Source organism: Labrus mixtus, chromosome 6 (assembly GCF_963584025.1).
Source record: "Labrus mixtus chromosome 6, fLabMix1.1, whole genome shotgun sequence".
Lineage (NCBI taxonomy): Eukaryota > Metazoa > Chordata > Actinopteri > Labriformes > Labridae > Labrus > Labrus mixtus.
Genome location: NC_083617.1, coordinates 4,682,636 through 4,705,775, shown reverse-complemented (window position 1 = coordinate 4,705,775; position 23,140 = coordinate 4,682,636). Strand labels below are relative to the sequence as shown.

The following is a 23,140-nucleotide window of genomic DNA, read 5'->3' as shown; positions in this document are numbered from 1 at the left end:
CAAGACACACATGACATAAAACATGAGTCACGTCTACCAAAACTCACCGCCCCACCTTTCATATTTATATATTAACCCCAATGAAGATTTAAAGAAACCCCTGCAGAGATCAAAATAAACCTGTACCAATAAAACGTGCATAACCTCGTGCAGGAAAAATAATAGAAACCTATGTACAATTTAAAACAGTTCAAATTAAACCTGAACAAATCAGAGTGGACCGACAGCTGCACAGAAGCAGTCATGTTGTAAGGTACAGCCTCGTCTGACAGGAGGTAGGGCAGTTTTTAAATGAGTCCGTGCATAATTTAGGGCAGTGTTTCTCAATAACTGCCCTGCAAGTTTCAGATGTTTAACAGCTCATCAAGAATTCTGATCATGACCAATTTATTTGAATCAGGTGTGTTGGAAGTGGGACACATCTAAAACATGCGGGGTAGTGGGTCTCCATAACCAGGATTGAGAAACACTTCTTTAATGAGTCACTGTGTGCTGCTCTAACAGTGAGGTGTTATACAATCGTATGGCCAGAAGGATGTAAGAATCACATCATAATAATTCTGATTATTCTGAGTGAAGTCATGTAGGTATGTCCGGTACAGTAGGCTTCCCCGTGTTTCAGGAGCCTGGGGTCTTAGACTAGCTGCAGGGGAGTTTGATGCATGCTCTTATCTGCAGCGTCTTTAAAGTCTGCTCAGCGACATCGCCGACATGAATACGATAAACTCTTGCTGCGATGTTGGTGAAAATATTGGTCTTTTTAAAAGTTTTCTTCTCTTCGCATCCCACAGCGGGATTATTTTCCATGTGGGAGACGAGATGTGTTTTCCTGTAATTAGTTGCCATATCTCCAGCTCTTTCATTTTGCCTGCTGTATAGAGGCTTTATGTGTGTTTGTGTGTGTGTGTGTGTGTGTGTGTGTGTGTGTGTGTGTGTGTGTGTGGCGTTGTTGTCTTTTGGAATAACTCACCACATAATTGTAGGTGCAATGCTCTGTCTGCCAGCCTTGAAGTTATAATGAGGTCTGTGTGTTTCTGTGAAGACAACACAGCATCACAGGGTATTTTATCCTATTTTCCGGATGGGAGGGTGAGGGGGGTGGGGGTGGGGGGGAGGTGAGGAGGGGGTGTTGGAGGTGGGAGCTAACGTTTGCTTGTATTGAAACTGACAGAGGGAGGCAGATTTGGAAGCATAGAGTAATGAGTCTCCTGAATATCCCATAGCAGGCATATTTTAGCTGTGACATTCATTCAGACAACAAAACGAAATATGAACTACAAGCACTTTTTTTTTCTCCCTCTCTCTATCCACATCTGATGAAAGAGGGTTCCCCGCTTGTAAAGTCCACTGTTTCTCAACTCGGTGCGTTTGAAAAAGGCGAGAGTGCTGCAGAAAAACACCGGACAGTGATGCACGAGTTTGATCTGAAAAGATAAAAAAAAAAAAAAAGAGAGAGGCAGCAAAAGGCATGTGAAACCATCTCTTACACTTGATTCTTCAGGCGTCAAAAGACATCAGCTTTGTTTCCTTTTATGACTTTCAGCGGCTGTCGGCATGTCACAGTCACCGAGCAGTGTTTTCATATCTGTCCAATCGTAATAGTGCAAAGCTTTTACATGATATAATAGAGCTTTTGTTTATTCTACCGCCTGTCACGTTTGATAGCAGCAGCCCAGCTGTTAGTCATCTGACGGTTTAAAAGTCCTCAGACATTTCAAGACACGCTGCAAATACCAGTTAATGGCCTTCCATAGCATAGAGTGCATATGTTGTGGCTTTTGCATAGTAAATCTTTTTTTTACTTGACCTTCCCCTTTTTTTTTTTACCACAAACATCACAGCCGGCCTTTAAGCTTCATGTATAACAGAATATGACGTTTTAAATCTGTAGCTGTGGCCGATGTTATTCAGTGAAGTTTGGACTAATTATGATGTTCCTTCACAGGGTGACATGGGTCTGCCTGGAGCTCCGGGGCTTCCTGTAAGTTCACACTGTTTGATTTACATCTCATTATGCAATCTGTGTGGCTAAGGACACTAAAAAAAGAAAGCAGGACTTTTTTTTTTTTTTTTTTTAAATGTCCTTATTTTGATGCAGAAGCGGAAAAATAACTAGCAAGACGAGTTTATTCATAAAGCACATTTTGAACAAACAGGAAATTCAAAGTGATTCACATGAAACATTCAAATATCAGATAGATAGATACTTTATTGATCCCGAGGGAAATTCAAAGCATCCAGTAGCAGGATACAAAGACGTACATGACATGAAACATTTGTTACCCCCCCCCCCCCATACATATATATTAACCCGATAAAAATATATAAGAATACCCCTAGATGAATCCAAATTTTTTAGCAATGTTTAAAAAGAAGAAAAGTATCAAAAACAGACATTAAATAACAATTCAATCAGGAGAGACTTAATTAAGATTAAGAATTATTTATTTAACAATTTAGGACATAGATGTGCAAAGTCTTTGGGGATTAGACTCCATCATGACGACTTCATGTACTCAGAGGATAGGAAACCCCCCCTATGGACTACACTGGTGGTGGTGCAGGCTGTGATGAGGAGTGGGTTTCTGAGGCGGTATCTGAACTCTGATGAGCTGGAATGAAGATGATCGGGGCGCAGGAGGGGCGCAGCGATCGCTCTGAAATGACAAACTGACTGTGGACGAGAGAGAACAGGTTTTAAAATCTGACCGTGGCAGGATGATTGGTTGAGAGAGGTTGTGGCGGAATTTAAGTTTAAGTTTTCTGCTCCCTTTAATTGGAGCGAATTACAAAAAGAGTTGAAACTTAACAAACTTCTCTCGTTGGACACGTTACATGGAGAAGGACACATCTGGCTGTAGATGTTCTAACTGATGATTTTGACAAACATATGCTGTTCAGATTTGTTATTTTCTGTCTTTTAATGCCTAATGATTTATTTTTGTGTTTGAATGTTTGGCTGCTCGTTGTTTGAGTGAAACTCTGATAATTGTGCTGCCGCCTGTCTTGGCACGCTTGAAAAAGAGTTTTCTTTTCCTGGTTGAATAAAGAATCGGGTTGGATTATTACATAAAGAGTAAACGCCCAGAATCAGCTGATCACCAGAGCAGGGAGACGGAGGAAGAGGTAGAGAGGGAGGGGCTTAGTTGAATGACGAAATGTGATAAATGTGTTGCTGAGCTCCATGACAAAGGGAACAAGAAACGAGGACATTAAGAAAGTAATTAAAACAAGTCCTTAAAACCTGAAGACGATCAAATAAAAATAAAAAATACAACAACAGCTTAAACAGAAGCTAAAATATAAGAAGACAGTGATAACAAAGAGTAAAGGTTATAGTGCTTTTTTATAAGTCAAATAGTTATGAAATACATTAGTAGAAGAATGTAATCAAAGGCAGCGGTCAACAGGAGAGTTGAAGCCGACTTGCAGTTTTCTGGGAGTTTGTTTAAGATACATGGAGGATAAAAACTTCACGCTGCGTCTCCATGTTTGGTTCTGAATGTGGTGACAGAAAGCAGATCTGTCTGAGTGGTCGGGATGGCTCACAGTGAATGAGAAGGTCACTGCATTAAATTCTTTATAGACCAGAAGAATTTAAAAAAAAACCATTCTCGAGTCCAGAGAAGTCGACATAGTTGACTTTTTAAAAATGTTCACCTATCTTCCTCTATGTGAACACAAACATCAGAACCTTCTTACTTTTTTGATGTTACCGGGGTGTCAGGAGGCAAGACGTGATGTTGAAAAGACGCTGAGGAAATCCAAGGTGGCGGCAGAGTCTGGCAACATTTTTTCTGAAACTACAAGGACAATTTTTGGACTTTGCTTCAATGTGTTGCTGGGTGTTTTCACAGCTTGGATGAACGAGTTGAGAAGAACGTGTTGTACTGGTGAGCAGAAAAGAGAGTAGAAAAGACTGAGATGGAACTGTTGTGCACAGGTGATATACACGTCATCACCGCCACCTGCTGGGTCGGGTTTCATTTCTCCTGACTTTATGCAGATATTTAAAAATGGTAAATGGTACTTGAGTTTGTGTAGCGCTTTTCTCGTCTTGTGACTACTCTAAGCGCTTTTTACATCGCACATTCATGCTGACGAAGCAGCGGGAGCAATTTGGGGTTCAGTGTCTTGCACAAGGACCTTTCAACATGTGTCTCTAGTAGTTGGGAATCGAACCCTCGTCTTTCCAGTTGAGAGTTGAGCCCTTCTACCAATGAGCCACAGCCGCCCCAAGTTTTCCTAGGGGGCTAGCTGGAAAAAGTTGAGGTAAAAGCAGGGGGGAAAGTTCAACCACTTGTGCACAAGCAAGCGGTTCACTATGAATATTTGGGGAAATATTCCCTGAGTTTTGTGCATGTGTGAAAACACCATAACTGCCTTTTTGCATTTCATCACTGAAAGACTGATGAAGGCTTTATGCTGAAGGGCGGCTGTTGTTGATCTGTATGCTGCTGTAGCAGTGCGCTGACTTCTGTTTTCTCTGATATTGCTTCATTCCCAATTTCTAACTAAATTAATCGAACAAAAGCTGATTTTTTTTTTTCATCAGAGTGAAGAAAATGTTCATGATATTTAAAGGTATATTTTTTAAATTTGAAGTTACAATAATTTCAGTTCAAAAGTCTTCCAAGTATGACGTGATGTTCAGGAATCTTTGCACAGTAACAGTGAGTGAAACCATCTTTCAGAGAGCTTCTTCTTACTGTTAACAGAACATGTCAGAGCCTGGACTTTCTCACTTTCAGTTCAGGCCAGAAGGTGAATAAGTTCTTACCAGAGACTTTTTTTTTTTTTTTTTTTTTTACACAAGTATCCATACTTCTTGAGTGAAAGATGTGTGTACCTCTCTGTTCGGGTATGACCTGAAACGACAGTACTGCAGCTTTTTTTTGTAAATATATCACAGCCTTTAGGGCCAAGCCGGCGCTGCACAATGTGGTAAAACTCAAACCCACGGAGATGGAAAGTGAGGCACTCAGGTGAGCAGTCTCTGTGACACATTACCATCGCCTGGGAGTGGGTCAAACGAGGAGCAGATAGACAGGGCTCAGCGGGCATCCTCACTTACGCCAAAAAAGGATAGGGATGAGCAGCCAGGCAGAGCAGACGGAGGGATCCAGGCTCGAGGAAGAGGAGGGTGACAGGTAGTCACTGGCTGTATCCCACATGGGGGAGATGTGCACTTATTGGCCTGTCCCTGCAGACTTTGTTGCATTTACAGACACCCTGGAAGAACTACAGCAACACACTCCATGTGGTTCAGTCTTATAATTGGCCTGGCTGTACTCCTGCTTTCTCTGTGGTTGTGCCAAATCCATAGGACAGAGTGCATACCTCCAGAATGGGCTCATCCCAGTGCACACACAAATTGAAGCTACACATGTCAGCATGACAGAAGATGCATGTACTCACAGATGCTTGCATAGTCACCCATCAACACGTGTAGTTAATGTGTGGGCACACACGCATGCACACAGACGCTCTATGCATTTTAGTCGGGGAGTTGACGGCTGTTTGAGATTAAAGGTATACAGAGGGTGGTCTAATTATGTGCATCATGAGGGGATCAGCCTGCCAGTTTTAATCAGGACAGAAAAGCTGAGCCCTGCTGCGTCTGTTTTGGCCCCTTATATGTCACCAAAGTGCCTACGATACCCACAAAACACTGCTTCCATTCATAAACTATTCTCTAAATCGCGATACACACAACAGGATGATCGGAAGGAGTCGACGTGACAACGCTGTCAAACCTCGGAAGCCTTAAATCGGTCAACTGGTTTGCAGTTCATATTTAAACACTGAGGTGGTGATAGAAACTTCCACATACCGTCAAATGTATCTAATGTGACAGATTATGCAGACTTGTTGAACGAGTATATCTATTATAGAATTTACAATTTGATGTGGTTTTTGAAAATATACCGACCAAGTCATCCAACCTGTTGTCAAGACTCTTACACACCCCCCCCCCCCCTTCCTGGAACATTTTGTTGTTGTTGTTTTTTGAAGGAGCCCCTTCAAAATTTAGTTCAGCAAATTGCCTTTTTTTGATGCTTTTAAAGACAATCTTGTCAGATATTTCTGTGATATGAGATGTGTTACGAAACATTTGCTCTGCTGGTAAGGACTTCAGAGCTTCACCAGTTTCAAATCATATATATTACAAATGCTCAATATTAAGATTTGATATTCTGTTGTGTGGGTGGAACCCAGGCACTCATGTGTAATCAAATGATAACCAATTGGGAAGCGATCTGCCTCAAGAAGGAAGCACAACAACGGGGCGGCTGTGGCTCAGCTGGTAGAGTCAGTGAGGTCGGGGGTTCAATCCCCAGCTCCTGCAGCCACATGTCCCATGTGTCCTTGGGCAAGACACTTGACCACAAGTTGCTCCTGCTGCTTTGGCAGTGGTGTATAAATGTGTATGAATGGATTAGTTACTTCTGATGGTCACTTTACCCAGCAGCCTCTACCTTCAGTGTGTGAATGTGTAAGGGTGACCTGCTGTAGAAAAGCGCTTTGAGTAGTCAGAGGACTAGAAAAGCGCTATACAAGCTCAAGTCCATTTACCATTTAACAACCTCAGTAAATCAATTGTAATCCACCTCCACCTCATGCTGTAATCTCTACGCCGTCGCCATGATGTAATCCATTGTTTATTACTTTTTTTTTTTTTTTTTTTTAGAGGATATTCTGGAAAAGGCAAAAAAACAATAACCAAATCTCCCGGCCCGCCGTCTACCATGCTTCTTTACATTAAAGTCACGTTCAACCACAAGAGATCTGCAAGGTTTCCAGTTTTGAGGGACTGGTCTGGTTATTTATGAACTGAATCTGTTAGTGTGTGTGGTGTTCTGTCTGTTATTCATTCTGATCTGTTGTGTGGGATCTCTTAACATTTTTTAACATCTTTTTGGATTTTAAAGACGTGTGGTGTGGGACAGGCTAAATAACATTTATTCCCTTTCTAGCAAACATGCTTTTGGCAATCTTTCTCAAAACAAGCCAGTGGATAAGTCGGGGAGTGTGGACTTGCTTGCTGCTGGCGGATTTGCATTGTTTCCCTTGTTACCAAAGGTCAAAACTCTGAACTCATAAACCAACAATAAGATGAACCACTGTACATGAATAATTGATGTATTAGCGATGGTGTTGCAGGAAAGCTCGGGCATGTTTTATTTAGGGTGTCACAGGTCAGAGCTGCCACTCTTTTTATGGATACGTCTACGACTGTCTCAGCTCCCTTCAGCCTCCTTGTTAAATATATTTTTGTTTGTTTCTGCATGAATCCTCCGACTGACTGGAGGACATGTGTTGTGAGCGGCCATTTCTGCAGCTGTTTCTGAGAAAAGCCAACACAGTTTGACTCTTGGATGCCAATTGAAAAAGGACACCAATTACTGGGCTTGTATCTGAAAGCCGAGATGTTTTATGTGGCCTTGTGTCCGTTCTGTGGCCCGCTGGATAGACGACTCTGTCTGCCCTTTCCTGACAGTGGCGGGCAGGGTGTCTGGGGAGTTGTAACAGCAAGGTCCTAACTTCTGCACAGGTCACAGCGGCCAAGGATAATTACCTCATGACCAATTGTATGGCTTACTTATAACTGTCTGGAACGCATGTTGTGTTACCGTCATTTATTCATACTGACTCACATGTTTTTTCTTTTTTTCATTCCTAGGCTGACAAAGACTGTTTCAAGGGTGACCAGGTACTTTTAATAAATACTTATTAAGTATCATAACATCTGTATTCGGACATGCATCCACACCTTTTATTTAACTCGTTTTTCTAGGTACATATTGAGCTGCTTAAATCAGAATAACAATGCAGTTTTTTTTTTCTTGATAACCAGTTAAGTTGAGCCGTTTTCTCAAGATTTCAAGGAATTAACTAATTTTCTCGGGAGAAAGCAGCGTTGTTATTCCAAGATAACGAGATAAACAAGTCAAGATCTCAAGAAACACTTGCAATCTTCTCGATGTCACAGCAAAAAGGAGTTAAATAAAATGTATTGATGCATGTGTGCATATGGCTTCCTATCATGGGTACTAGTTTTCTTGTTAATATATATCTTTATTTGCCTCCCACAGGGCCTTCCAGGTGAAAAAGGAGAAAAGGTAACGACTGAATTACTTCACATGTTTTTTGCTTTTTTCATCTTTTGCACATCACATGTTCTCAAGCAATCAGGCGTAATCATTAGGATCAGCAAGCAATTATTGAGGCACCATATGCATAACCTTGCACAAGAACTTCAACACAGAATTCCGAGTCAGCGTATACCTTGATTAACTCATTTATCGTTCCTTATGAAGATACTGCGCAGGATAATGGAACGAATCTGTGATCAACGGAGGCTGCAAATTGCCCATTAAGGGGGAAAGCGGAGAAGTCACCTAGAAACGGTTCAGTGGGAACTACAGCTGTACATTCTCCCTTCATCTATTCATGCAATTTTGAAGCTAAGCTAATGCTGTGTTTCCCATCACTACCAATAAGCCCGCTAGTTATCCAGGAGACTGCTGAGAACATCTTTCTTTACAAAAAAATTTGTTACAAGAAGCACATGCCACAATCTCCTCCTGCAATGTAGCACCCGATTCACTTTGATGCACGTCCTTTCCCCAGGGATCTGCCGGGGTGCCAGGTCAGCCGGGGGAACCAGGCAAAGAGGGCAAAAGGGTGAGTAAACAGAAAGAGATCACTGGTTGTGTGGCCTTGCTGGTGGTTGTGCTGACTGGAAGGAGCTGGCCTGGGGAAAGGCCAAACAGCAGCTGAAGGGTTGTTGTTGTTTTGGGTTCAGTGGGGGAGGGTGGGGGGGTGGCAGAGAAAGATTATCTGTGGTGTTGGATGAGCCCTGCAAAGAGAGAAGCCGAGGTGTGGGCTTGTTATATGACAATTAATGAGTGGGCGTCGCAGCGGAGGGGTCACACACAGTGACAGTATGACTGGCAGCACACATGGTGGAGTCCCACTGGGCGACTGGTGGACGGGATCCAATTACATTAAAGGCAAGTTTGATTTGGCAAAGAGAGACGATGTCTATCACTGAATCAAGTGGGAAGAATACACGACAGCTGCGTATTTATCACCTCTGACTGTGATAACTTTAGTGGAGTGTCAGGGTCAGGTCTGATAAAAGTATTCATTCACAGCAAAATATTATCTCACAGGAAGACTTATTTTCAAAGTCTTGGTCAGAAATAGAAGCAAGTAAATGCACAGTGATCACAAACACCTGCATTATATCGTTTAATATCGTATCTTATCATATAGCACTTTATCATAAAACATCATTATGTATCATTCGGCTGATTCTTGCTGATACAGAGTCCTAATGTACAATCCAACTTGTTGGGATGAATAAAATTTTTTCAATATTTGGGGTGCCTCAGGATGGGGCATATTTTTTATTCTTTTTTTATATTTTATTTTTTTTAAATGCTTGATATTGGGGCGCTGGTATCTGAGGGGTTAGGGTATCACGGGGCATGTACAGAGGCTGTGGTCCCTGAAGTGGGCAGGCCGGGTTCAAATCTGACCTGTGACCCTTTTCCTGCTTGTCATTCCCCGTCTATCCAATGTCCTATCTCTAAATAATGGCATAACAAGCCCCCCAAAAAATCTAATAAAAAAAAAAAAGCTTCATATTTGTTAATGAATCAGTTAATTATTTAAAAATAATAATAGAGGATAGTTTATTTCCAAAAAAAGAAAAGGTCATGAGTAAACATAACAGCACTATGGTGGAGAATGTTATTGTTCCCTGACTCCACAGCTGAAAGGCAGCCTCCAAGGACAGGTGGAGAGAGTGTCCTTTTGTGTCCCGCTTAATTGACTCGGTGTGAATACCTTCGCCCTGCGACCCCCATGATCACAGATAGGACCTTCGGACAACTCAATGTTCCCGTTTGTCTGACAGAGAATGGTCAGAAAACAGCGAGAGAAAACATGTGGCTCCACTGCTGCAAAATATAAAAAAAAAACATTTATAGCAGATTGAACTGTAGAGAAGCCATAAGTAGGTCAGGCAAATGTTCTTTTCAGATGAAGCAAGAGCCGAGGTAATGCACGATGCTCGAGACATCTGGACATAACTATGTCAGGAATCCCACCCTTCTGCATTTGAATACATTCAAATCAAAACATGTTCCAAAAAACATTCACAATTTACGACCCATCTTCGGTCGTGTTATTTCTCAATGGAGCGTCTTCCTCGGGGAGGAAAATTAGAGTATCTATGTTTTCAGGGAAAGTATTCACAGTCAACAAAAGTGACCTCTGAGCTCTCCTGCAGATGTTTTTCCTGATGCTTGTTGTCTCTCCATCTCATTAGTTTGCTGTTATTTTATACTTAACCTTACTTAAGGAGGTGTGACGCGTCAGAGGGACTGCATGTCAGAGGCATCAATTACATTGTGGAATATTCTTTTGGAATCCAGATTTGTGATGAAACTTTCAACCGTAATTGGTTTTCAGGAAATTGAAAGTGGCTCTTCTTTTGAAGTTGTGGTTTCTTGGTTTCCTATGTACCTGAAATATTTCTCAAACTGGTTCCTTTCTTTGAAGATTTTTGTTGGTAAAACTGCCACAGGGCTTTAAGCCGGCCCTTTGCAAATCTTTCTGCTGCTGCTGTTGTTGGTTGCTGAAAGACACAGTTCTGATCTAATAATACCCTGCCTTTGATGACTGGCTGACTTCATGGTGACTGTTAATGCGCTAAGGTTTCTGCTTATTCTTAGCTCTAGAGGAGTCACATGTGGCCTCGCGAGGTTGTTGACCAACCTGTGGTTTCTGCAGTTTGACGCCCTATTTTGGAGCGTGGACGTGTATCGTTATCAGGGGGCTTGCTCCTGGACCGGCTGATACAGCAAGAGACTCGCACCCAATTAGCCAACTCTTGTTTTATGCGTGCAACTTATGGGTTTCACTCACAGGAGCATCGCTGCCGCACACACACAATGCAGAATATCTTGACATAGGGCCGGCCACTCCGCAACCTTCATATTCTAGCTGGGAGGGGAAAGCCTTCACAAGGCCTTAGATTCAAGCCAGGCCATCTTTCACACTGTCTGCTTCAATTTATTGTTGAGGAAAAATACAAGCACCCTAAGCTATTTAGATTTACTTCAAGGAGATGTGGAGGACATTGTAGTGCTGGAGAAGAGGAGTGATGCCATTTGCACCGATCCTTCTCTGCGGCTTAGAGCAACATATGCAAGAGAGGATATCAAGGGCAGTCACCCAACCTCTCCTGTGACCCGGTGTCTAACATTCACAGAATCTTGATTTTATCTTATTACCTTGATGGATGACTAGTTCAGTTTGTCAGGCTGTGAGGTAAGGACCAGTCGAAAAACCATGTCCGGGAATTTATGGGGAATGTATCACCCCCACATTACACATCGTCATTAATAGTAATGTGAACGGGCTTGGTTTTATCTATTATGGATGGCATTGACACAGAATGGCAGGGAGAGAGTAGGACTTTGGGATTCAGTGGCACATTACAGCGGATCAAGAAAGAAGATGGGGAGCACCGGTAAAAGAGAAACGTCGCCCCCCTCGCATATACTGTGCTGTGCTAAAATTTCCATCAGGCGCCGTAATGATGTGCTAAGCTCTGTGTTGTCATTGTAAGGCGGCATGGGTCGAGGAGGCGGCATACTGAAGGGAACAACCTTGGAATTTTAGTTTTTTTCTGTGTCGTCCTCTGCCAGCCAAGTATTAGGTATTCTCATACAGCGAGCAGAGCAGATAAGTGCCTGGCTGACACCCATCAACAAACATGAGGGACTGTATAAAAAAAAAAAAAGTCTGGTTTTGTGCATGCAAAAGTGATGTGGGATTTGGTGGCAGAAAGCGCTGCAAAAAAAACAAAAAAAACAAACACAAAATGACGTAATCTTGCATGCTGAAAATAGGACTGCAAACCCACGCTTGGTCATTGCGCACAAGCTTCTTTAAAGCCAAAATATATACAGAAACAACACAAGCAAGCTTGGTTTATTCATGTCATGCCAACTGTTCCCAGCACACTCTTGCTTCTGTAGAGGCAGCAGGGTTGGTTGTGAGTGGGTTTCAGTGCAGACATGGGTTCATCCCTTCTATAGAAGTCGGTTTTTCTTTGGATTAATAAATAATCACCTTACAAAATCCCCCCATTACAAGGTAGGTCATGGAGCTTTAATCCACCACATTAAGCCTTATTAGCTCTATAAATGTGCCTGTATGGGAAAATAAGTCCTGCTAAATATGATCCACTGACAAATTCCACGTTGATACCCGCGGCTTGTTATTGAAGCCTCGTTGTCATACATTTGTTTCAATTAAATGCATTGGGACTACTGTGTGTAGGAATTATAAATAGCCTTTTTTTCTGTACATAGATTTTCTGCTATTAATAAATGATGCACTGTTTTCTTTGATTGTTGCAGAATGCTAATGACGTGAAAATGCAAAGCGTGTGAAATCCCCTTTCATCAGCGGAGGGGCGCTCTAATGTGTCGGGGATTCCTCGTGTCCTGCTTTTGGAAATGTGTTGCATGTGTGACAGATGTGCTGCACAGTGTTTGTTCTTATTAGACATAGCCGCGCTAACTGCAGGGATGATGAAACTCCAGCAAGCCCTAGAGGAAGCGGAGCGATGCAACATGCTCTGTGTACGGATGTGTTCTCTTCAGAATGAATTATGCAGCGTGGATCCTCTTACTGATTCGTTCCTTTATTTATTTAAATCTTGTTAGTTGGATATTTATTGAGTTATGTTGCTTAGAGAGTGGAGTAGTTGGCACAGTTGGCAAGAGGTTATGGATTGGTAGGTGGTGAGTTGCAGCACGCAGGTGGCTTTTATTACGGGTTAGATTTCTGTAATCTTTGATTCTATAAAGAATTGAACATCAGGTAAGATAAGCACTCTGCGTCGGCTGCTCTGCAATTGTCTCCAGCGTCACTCTCCTGTAACAAAAAAAAAAAAAAAAAGGCTCCTGTTTCTTATATATATATTCATCTGTGTAGCTCAGCTGGGGATGTGGGCGGGATGACACTTTGCCACATGAGACGCCGGCCTCATATGTCAAAGTGATAAGAAAGGACAAGAGTCACAATACAGGTGAAAAGGCCAATCGAGGCGGTTTCCGGCCAGGCCACACACAACGACCCCGTGGAGGGAAAAGCCATTAAAAATGGAGACTTTTAATCTGCAGGAAATGGTTTTCTCAATAAATAATATGATGTGCCAAAGTCAATACCACAGATAAAGGGACCCGTCCAGAGTATGGATGACTACGGGAGAATCATTGCAGAGGCTATAGCTCTGGGTTGTTTTTGCTTTACTTTGATTTTACTTAACAAGTTAATTCTCTTCATCTTCTGCTCTGTGCAGGAGGACTTCCATGTTGACTGTTTGCAGGGTCGGACATGTACTCTGTGTTTGTTTCCAAGTCATTTTAAATCTTTACTCCTAAAGTCGGCTTCCCAGATTTTACAGGAAACCGTGCAATTTTGATTAACTTCCTTATTTTAGCTGCAAAAGATGTCCCAAAGGGCGGAAAAAGAACTGCAGTGAATAACAGAAGTCAAAGTGAATTTCAGATAATACTGAAGGATTAAATGCAAAACATTGATGCAGCAACTGGATTTCAGTAATCTTATCAAACCTTTCAACCCCTGCTGACCTCAGAGTTAACCTGAGCAGCATCAAAGGGCCTAAAAATGCATGGACGAAATAACAGCCCCTGGAAATGTGAAGCCAAAAGATTTAGAGCTCTCTCTACTGACTGGCTGCAGTATAGCTCATAAACCACACCTCCTCTGTGTGAACATATGGGACAAACTTTAAAATCAAAATACACGTCAAAAAGATTTTTCTCAAACCCGGATTCTATCATGATGGTTACTTGTATCACTCTGATTTATGTCCCAGTGTTCATTTTTCTTACATATGTAATATCATGATTGACTGCTCTGTTGATAAATGAGGCTCATGTGGCGCTGGTTGGACTGGAATAGCAGAGCACTGGAGGAACAGTGAGAGGAACTGTAACGAACACGAACAAAAGAGTCATTAAACTTTCTATAAACGTGAGTGTTTGCTTCAGAATGACACAAAAATCTGTTCTGCCAGATGAGAAAATCTTCACTAGCCGGATCCCTTCTGCACACGTCTTTGCTAATTGATGTCACCAGCGCTTAATATTGAGCCAAAATACACTTGTGATATATCGATATCACTTGGGTATTTTGGCTTCTATTTTTGTATGACGGAAGGGGATGAAGAGATGTTGTCCATATCTATATTTTTTTTTTTTAAAGCATTTTTTAAACAGTCTTGCACCAAAAAGTTTAATCTGTATTTTTAGCTTTTACCAAAATAGTTGCATCTCTGTATCCATCCTTATTTCTCATCTTGCATAGAGTCTGAAGATGTTCATATTAATATTGGATTAACACAAGTAGTGTTGGTCTTATTCGATCGTTTTTTTACAACAGATGGATGCACATAAGGTTCCCCTAATAGTGGCTTTAACTTGTACTCTGTGATGGTAGACATGCAGCCAGATGGAGCCTTATGTGGTGTGTTTTTCCCCAAAAAAAGTTTATGAGTAAAACCCTAAGACTGCTCACATATGTGATCCTTCTTGTAAAAAAACTCAGAGAAGCACTTTGGTGTAAACACAAACATTTGTTTGTTGTTGTGTAAGGATAGTTGCCTACTGTCACATATGGAAACTTGTAAAATACGATGTGAACTTCACTGCCGTCACATCACTTCAGTCAGCTGCCCTGTGCCGCAGATCAATGCACGTCGGTGATTGTACTGCAGTCATACTTTCAGTTCTTCACTTGTGTAAAAATTCAAATTTTTCCGTCTACAGCAGCTGCCTGGGTACTTAAAAGTGGCATGGACATAATCTGTCAAAACAGCAGAGACGATCATCAGTCTCCTCTTGCTAGGCAACTGGCCTGTTCCAGGTTTCCAACAAAGAGGGAGGTAATTGCTGTCTTTTGGGAGTGATAGTGCTGTTTACATTTTCCATTCAAGCCCTGCGCTGAATGACTGAGACAGCTGTCTATTAGTCCTGACTGAAGGGACAGGCATATTTTTCAACCTATTGTCCTCCTTCACCCCCCTGCAGGCACTTCTCAGGAGCCTGTCCGTCCACAGGAGGCAAAAGTCTACACTTAAGTTACACTTAAGAGTTACACTTAGATTATTTTCTCTGTTTGACATTTTCTCTCAACACGAGGAACATGTGTGGCATGAACATGTTTGACAATGAGCGTTTGTGCAGGGCCACACATAAAGGGAGGGGGGGGGGGGGGGGGTTAGTAATGACTTTGGTCATCCTGAAAAGATTACCATTATTTATCCGAACATAAAACTAGACATTCCTTATTAAAATGGCAAACTTTTTAATTTTAATGTGTTTTTTTTTTTTTTAGCTTAGGGTTAGAGTTAGCTACCCTTTTTTTAAGCGTTTGTCTATTTCTGTGAAATGTCTTGTATATGTTTTCAAATACCTGACTGATAAACCTAATTCTGGTTTCATGTTGCTTTAACTTCTTTAACTTTCCCTCCAAAAAAAGAGAATATGATGAGAATATGGATCATTGAGTGCATGGCAAAATCTGACCAATCACATTCGACTATAGAGATCCTTAGTGGGGGACGCCCCTAGTTTAAACAGAGTGTAATATATTTTGAATAAATACTCATTGCTCACATTTTGCAAACTTGACTGACAGTTACAGCCTTTGTATTGTTGTTTATTATTGCTGATTTGTCTTTAGCTCAGACTGGCTCATTTTGAGAGCAAAGTTGTAGCTAATAAATTACAGTATGGGATATATTGGCCAGCGTACTTGTGATACCCCAAACAGCATGTAAGGCTGAACTGCAGGCCTGTATCTGACCAAATATTATCACCAACACGAGAACCTCTGGCCTCTTCTCTGGAAAATAACGATGCGCTTGAGAAAACCTTTTTTTTGAGCCGGTACCAAAAACACAGACTGCTCGACTTCGACTTTAAAAGGGAAGCTGGCTAGGAAAGCGTCAATGTATGCTGAACGCCACCAGTTTAGAAAAAAATGGCTCGAAAAAAACAACATTGGTTGGGCCAAAAAAACATTGTTAAAGGGCTTTTATGTTTTTCAAGGACCCAGATAGTTCCGTGGGTGGCTCTGCACGTGAGCACAACATTACCTCGGTGGGAGAAATCCTTTTAAGAGGGCACCGACATCACACCGCAACTCTTTATTGAAAGGCATAATGCTGGTGCACAGAGGTCAGAGCATTAGCGTGAGATCGGATACGATAACATTCATCTGCTTTAAAAGTAAATCTTTGTATCCTCATTGCGCAGTTAATAGCTTTTGTCATTTAATCTAATTTGGCATGAAGAAGCACGCCGTTCTTTGAAAGCCAAATGCTTCCTGTAACTGGAATTTAGATGCTTCTCCTCTACAGGACAGAGCAAATGTTGTTTTGAGATAATTGAGCCACCATGGTACATATATAATATTCATATTCTGTCTTGATGGACTTGGCTCATGCTCACTTGGCTCAGTCTGCACGTGTCTGCAGAGACCAGAGCAGCCAGTGACAGTGATAGGGAAGGAGTTATGGTTCAGGTTTCTTTTTTTGGGGGGGGGGGGGGGACTGGAACATTTGGCAGCGGTTTCCTGCTCCATAGGTGCAAGCAGACATGCACAGCTATTGCAAGTGTAGCAGACTGTTGACCTCTACCAGAGCACCTGCAGGGCGAGATTATTAAGTAACGAGTCCCTGGTGAGAATACCAGCCTTCCTGCCAGAAGTTCTCCACGGGAGGCTACCGCTGATTTGGGTGATGCAGTGCATGCATAAAATTAGAGCAACGATTTGATTGGAGCTGGGCTTTTGGTCCTGCACGGTTCATAGTTATTATTTTATAGTAAACAAGGATTCTTGTGGATAAGCATTCTGTTACTCTCTGTGATGTTTTGTGGTGTTTTTACTTTTTATGTCAGTTGTGATCTGATATGCCTACGATTCCATTTGGTACACCTTTTACTTTATCCGATCCATCTCACTTTTCACTGTTTATGTTGCACATTTTAAAAAAACAACAAAGTTTACATACACGTTTTTTAAAGAGACAAACTATCGCAATAAAATACTCAGACAGGCGACTGCAAATAAATTACATTGTTAGACTTCATGTGAATTTTCTGTCAGGATTGATGCCACTGATGCATTTGGTAACATTTTGTCCAACCTAATCCACTTTATTCATTTGTATAGCACATTTTAAAAAGCATTTACATAAGTGCTGCACAGTGGATTAACATAGTAAAAATGGTAAAAGGACTTGAGCTTGTATCACTCTTTTCTAGTCTTCTGACTAATCAAAGCACTTTTACACCTCAGGTCACACCTACACATTCACACACTGATGGTAGAGGCTGCTTTGTAAAGTGACAATGAGAAGTAACTAATCCCAATCATACACATTCATAAGCCGCCAACCAAGCAGCGGGAGCAACTTGGGGTGAAGTGTCTTGCCCAAGGATACATCGGAGATGTGGCTGCAGGAGCTGGGGATCGAACCCTCGAACTTCCAGTTGAGAGATGACCGACTCTTAAATACCTAAAAAACAATAAAACTCACACAAGAACACTGTAAATACATAAAATCACATTAAACAGATAAAGCCCGTAAAACACAGACAAATCATTTTGTAAATTAGAATTTTAAAAAAAAGACACATTTATTTAAAAGGTGGAGTGTCTTTTTGGTCTTTTTTGTTTGTTGAAGAGACCTGTTTGGGAAAGAAACACACAGATAATTTAAAGTTAGGAATATAATCTGCAAGTGTCATTGCAAGAACACAAAAACAATCTTTTAATATTTTACAATTCTACAATTCACTGAGCAGACGCTTTTATCCAAAGCGACGTACATCAGAGAGTAAGAACAACACAAGCAAGGATCTAGAAAAAAATGGAACAATGTCAGTAAGAGCAAACGATCAGCTTTGAGTCTGATTGGACACACAGGTGCTGACAGGAAGTGACCAGAGGCAAAGCACAACATTGAGGGCAGTTCTTGAGAGCTCTAATCAGTATAGAAACCATCTTATAAGTCGTCGTTATCAAACAAAAACCATCGTCATTACCATCATCATCATCAATAATATGGAGACCGTCATCATTAAGTTAGTAGGTATTCATGAAAGAGCTGGGTCTTTAGCTTTTTCTTAAAGGTGCAGAGGGACTACATCAAATCCCAGTGTCGGTTATTCCATTCATGTTCTGCAAACATGTCTCAGTATGTACACTACTCTGTCTCCCATTGAAGATATTCAACCATTAATACCCAGCTGGTGATTATTTTGATGCTGTGTCTTTAAATACAGTGTTTAAATACAGAATCGCGTAGTAGATATGTAGTTACAGTTCTGGCTCGATCCGCCGCACCTCAACGGGCGGAGTAACACGGAGGTGAAGAATTTACGGGTCAGCGGGGCTCACAGCTGAGATTTTATGGCAAGATTTACACCCTGTGCGATTTTGCAAGCAAGGGGGGGGGGGGATTGGTTAACCCTTTGTTGAACAAAATGGACTAGGTCATTCTCCTCTCTCTCTCGCTGTCCAAACTCATATTGAGGGAATCCAGAGCGCCACGCTTATGACACCTGTGCTTACACCAGGAGGTAACACGTATGCCCAGCGCACAAGGCAATTAATCTTGTCAATGTCAAGTGCATTGGGAGGGAGGGAGGGAGGATGAAACAAAGATTTGACCTGATTGGCTGTGAAAAAAGGTCTCACATTTGGACCCAGTAGGGAAAGGAGGAGGGTTACAAGGAGGGGGGAAGCATTTGGCTCATGCGAGGACAGATGCACAGAGCTTTGATTTATCTGTCTGACTCCTGTGTTTCCCAGAGAGCCCCCAGTATGGCTACATCCACGGGTGTCCAGAATAAACACACATTAATTGGCCTATTAATTACAGGGACGAGTACAGGGGGGGGCAAGACTTTTAGAGGGTCGCTTTGATCGCACGTTGTTCCCTCGCTTTTAGAGTCTGCAGGTCTGAGCGTGTCTGTTACTTGATATGTGGGTGTGTGTATACGTCTGAAGAAAAAAAAAAAGATGTTCAACAAGGGGTAATGTAGGTCAACACATCCTCTGAGAATTAGGGAGGCTTGATATAGTTGGCCAGAGCAAGGCCCTCGTTCACACTCCTACAACCTCACGACTTTCTCAAGACACCGAGCTGAGCCGCACAGCAGGGGGGGGGGACACAGAGAGCGTTATACACGTCCCCGCTGCTTCCTGTGTCAGAATTCATCAGGGCATGGCGTCCCCCCCTCGGCCCCGTGTCTAATACCTCTACCACATTTTCTAACGTTGTTTTCGATGTCCGCCAGGTCAAAGAAACACTAATGGAGTGTCATGTGTCAGTGAGGGTCAGCCGCACTGAATTCGCATGACTCACTGAGTCATGTCGGCACACAGGAGGTGACTGGCCCCTCTGTGACTGTTCCAGGTATAGTGGTGGTGCTCACCATGGCTTCAGTCATCCAAACAATGGAGTTTTTTTTTCCTCCGGCTCCGAGCAGTCTAGCAGAGGTGGAAAAAAAAGTGCACGCATACTTCACTCAAGGAGAAGTCCAAAAAAAACTATTTCACAAATGACTCGGGTACAAAAAGTAGAAGCACTGATTCGACTTCCGAAGTGAAAGTGAAGAAGTGCAGGCTCTGAAATGAAAAGTAAAAGTAGCCCCTTAGAAGGACATTTCTGCTGGCTGTTACTTTGCATTGCATCAATACACTAGAAATAACTCATATCAACAACGGCATGGTGGCGGGCACAAACATAGCAGCTTTGCTCTCTGATATTTGTGTAATGATTTAGACATGTGTGCACTGTGTTTCAGATAATGTAAGTACAAAAACAAGTGACAGCTTGGGTTGCTAGGTTACCAGATCAGACAGTACAGAGACAGTTTCCTCCCTCTATTGCTTGTGGTAGCTTTAGTTTAAAAAAAAAAAAAAAAGACTATTGGATTACTATGTGGTTATGATTATGAGGAACATCAACCGTGCTCCATGTGCAAATCTGTTTCGATGGGACGGTGTTTCCGCTCTGAATCTGCAATGAGATTCTCATCAGCCTCGTCTTGACTGGTGAGCAGAATCTGATTCACAAGACGCCTCTTTCTTTGAGGTCCAGTTTCCTCTTATTGTGCGTTTCATCATGATAGGCCTTCTCTGTCGTCTACATGATGATACGTTAGTCGAGCCTGACAAGGAAGCGTCTCGTCTATGTGTTTATGTGACATCGAACTAGGATGAAATTGGTCTTGATTCTGGGAAGGTCGGGTGCAGCGGTGCAGAAGCAGAGTGTGTAACAGTCGAAGTTAGAAGCCAGATTTGAAAATGTAAAATGTAGAAATTGCGTGACATTTTAGGGAGCAAGCTTGTCAGATTTTTCAATACTTTGATACCTTTCAATACGACGTGTTTTTCAACGATACAATCTCTAGCATCGAAAAGTACCAACACTTTAAAGAAAACTACACATCTTCAGTCAGAGGTGCTTGCTTGTCAACAGGCAAGGCAGGCAACTGCTTGGGGCCCCAGACCAGTAAGGGTCCACTTAGGTACCAGTAGGTACCTAGGATTAAGATTTGGTGCCATGGAATGGAAATGACTTAATTTTGAGGGAGTCAAATTAAATTAGTTCTCAGTGACATACATTCCCAAGCAAAGTAAAGGCACCTAAAAACTCTACTTTAGTTGAGTTACAAAGTATTTGTACATTGTTACTTCCATCCTCTGCAGTCTGGACATACACAAAAAGGCTGTCCTTGCATTTTAGTTCACTGTAAAGAAGAGACAGTAAATGCTGAGATTGTCAAAAACCCTTTAAAAAAAAAGGCATTTTGGATCCATGATGCCTGGATTAAAGCTTACCCAGAGCGAGCTAAATCTATAGGTGCCATTACTTCTGCCAAGGAGGAGGAGGACACAGAGAGAGCTCAAAGTGCAGAGGGGAAGGAGGCTGGACGGGGGGGGGGGGGGGGGGGGGGATGTCGCCCTAAATACTGCAGAACACAGAGGCATGATATCAGGAGACTGTGCATCCCCTTACAGCCTGCCATCCATATTCTGATTCTTCACACTCTCATCCTGCCTGCAACCAATTTAGATACATTCATCTGTGTCCACTTTAATGGCATGCACATTTACAATGGCCTGATATTATACCGATGGTAGTGTGCGGGGACCTCAGTGTAATCTGTAATTGGCGGTGAGTGATACGAAGCACAAGACTCGCAGAGGGCTGCAGTACCCGGAGTGAGCACCCCTGTGGATCTTTGCACAGTGTATTCGCTCTGACCTCAAATATTTGGTTTGTAAAATGAACCAGAGTTTATTTAAAGTGGATTTTCCGCCTCTCTCCTTTTCACTCTCTGGATAATGCATTAATGAAACACTCAGTATCTGTAAACATATGGATGGCAGCAATCTGCTTCGGATGAATAAAGCGGCCAAAAGTCCGTATGAGACTGTGAAATTTCAAAAGAGCCAAGACTAATAACGGCATCCATTAGGAGATGAGAACATCTAAGCCGGGCCTATAGTGAGGAGCTGGTGCGGTGTATAGGCAACCAGCATGCAAAGGAGTCACTGCACAGACAGTCAGCTCATAGGTGGGGATTTAACTCACAGTTGGATTTATCATCTTCAACGCATAAAAATGCAAATTCCGATAATATCATCAGCCCTCTTTCCTCTCCTTAGGAGTTGTTAAAGTCAATGAGCTCTTAAAACTCATTGCTGAAGACGTGGTAAGAGACGTGGCTGTTATAAAGAGCTCGTTCTCAGGCTCCCTCGGGACTGCCTCGGCTCAGTTTCCATCGACATCCTCTGTCGGCGTCTCCCATGTTTTCCTTTTTGCTCTGGTGTTTGCACATTGCATGGTGGTGAGAAAAGCTGAAAAACGTTCTATAATGGTTATTTTTCCCAATGATATGCTGCGTTTCCACGCACGGCTACCCTTGTGATGCCACCTGTGTCCCCTTGTATTGTGTGGCAGCTCAAAAGAGGCATAATGCTGCATGAAAATGATTGTCACTCTTTTTCACTCGCGTACAGCTTCGTTCTCTCAACTATTTCCTTTCTTCTCTCATCGTTGCGAGCCCTCAACAGAAGAAAAAAATAAATCTTCTTTACGGTATTCAGTGCCTAATTGCCAGACTGCCTAATTAGGGATGTTACCCAACACACATCATACATTCATGCACTGAGGAGATCCATCCTCTCATAGAGAGCCTACAGTCTCCTCATTGGCTCTTTTCCCCTCCACCATGTGCAAATTTTGTGATGCAGCTAGTTTGCCATCTAGTGGCGCATGTGCAAACCACCATTCGGTCACATGGGATCTGTGATTGAGTCTCTGAGAGGAAAGCCTTCATAGAAAGCTTCAGCCAAGAGACTATAGGTGCAATCTTGGCCAGCTGAGCTGTGCCTTAAGTCGGCTGCAGTGTCAGCCATCTCTTTATACGAGCCTGAATATTTAGATGGCTGGGAGTTAAAGAGAGCATTGTGTGCCAGTCAGAATGGTGAAAAATGCTAAGCTGCATTTTGAGCCCCTGCCAGGCAGCTGTCGGCTTTGCCGTTCTCTTCCTGCCCCGGCCGCTCCTCTTAACCCTCAGTAAACAACTGGAACAAATCCTATTTTATTGAGGCTTTTACCAAGTGCAAGGGATCTCTGCAAGCTCCAGTGCCCAGGCTTTCTCTGAGCTTGTGCAGTGTCCTAAGATGGCATCCGGCGAGGGCAGTCACAAGGAGGGAATTTGCACTTGTCTGTCTCTAATTGGATCCCTAATCAGAGGCAGGTGTGGCTGCGGTCTCTGCAGTGTGTTATGTGACATTTCAAGCAGCAGTATAATCGATGTTTACCACAGAAGCCTTGATAGCTGCTTTGACACCGTGAAAACACGTTTGTTGAGATTTCTTTCAACTGCAGCATATCGAGCTGCATAGTTAGCGTGAATTCACTGAATATTTCCCCCCCCCCCCCCCTCTCTCCAGCTGATACTCAGCTGATATTTTGAAGCTGACGCCACGAGGCAGC

The 23,140-nt window shown here is 42.4% G+C and overlaps 1 protein-coding gene across 7 annotated transcripts in view; it reads left to right on the top strand.

Annotated features, from left to right (window-relative positions):
* The window catches only part of LOC132975194 (collagen alpha-1(XIX) chain-like), a 136,285-nt gene that overhangs the window by 47,952 nt on the left and 65,193 nt on the right, over nt 1–23,140 (top strand). For 5 of the 7 annotated variants that reach the window (XM_061039581.1, XM_061039579.1, XM_061039580.1 and 2 more), the window contains 4 exons: nt 1,946–1,981; nt 7,685–7,714; nt 8,097–8,123; nt 8,635–8,688. In XM_061039581.1, coding sequence (XP_060895564.1) covers nt 1,946–1,981; nt 7,685–7,714; nt 8,097–8,123; nt 8,635–8,688 — 147 coding nt within the window. The remainder of the gene's footprint in view (nt 1–1,945; nt 1,982–7,684; nt 7,715–8,096; nt 8,124–8,634; nt 8,689–23,140) is intronic. The other 2 variants (XM_061039582.1, XM_061039578.1) reach the window with 1 other exon arrangement.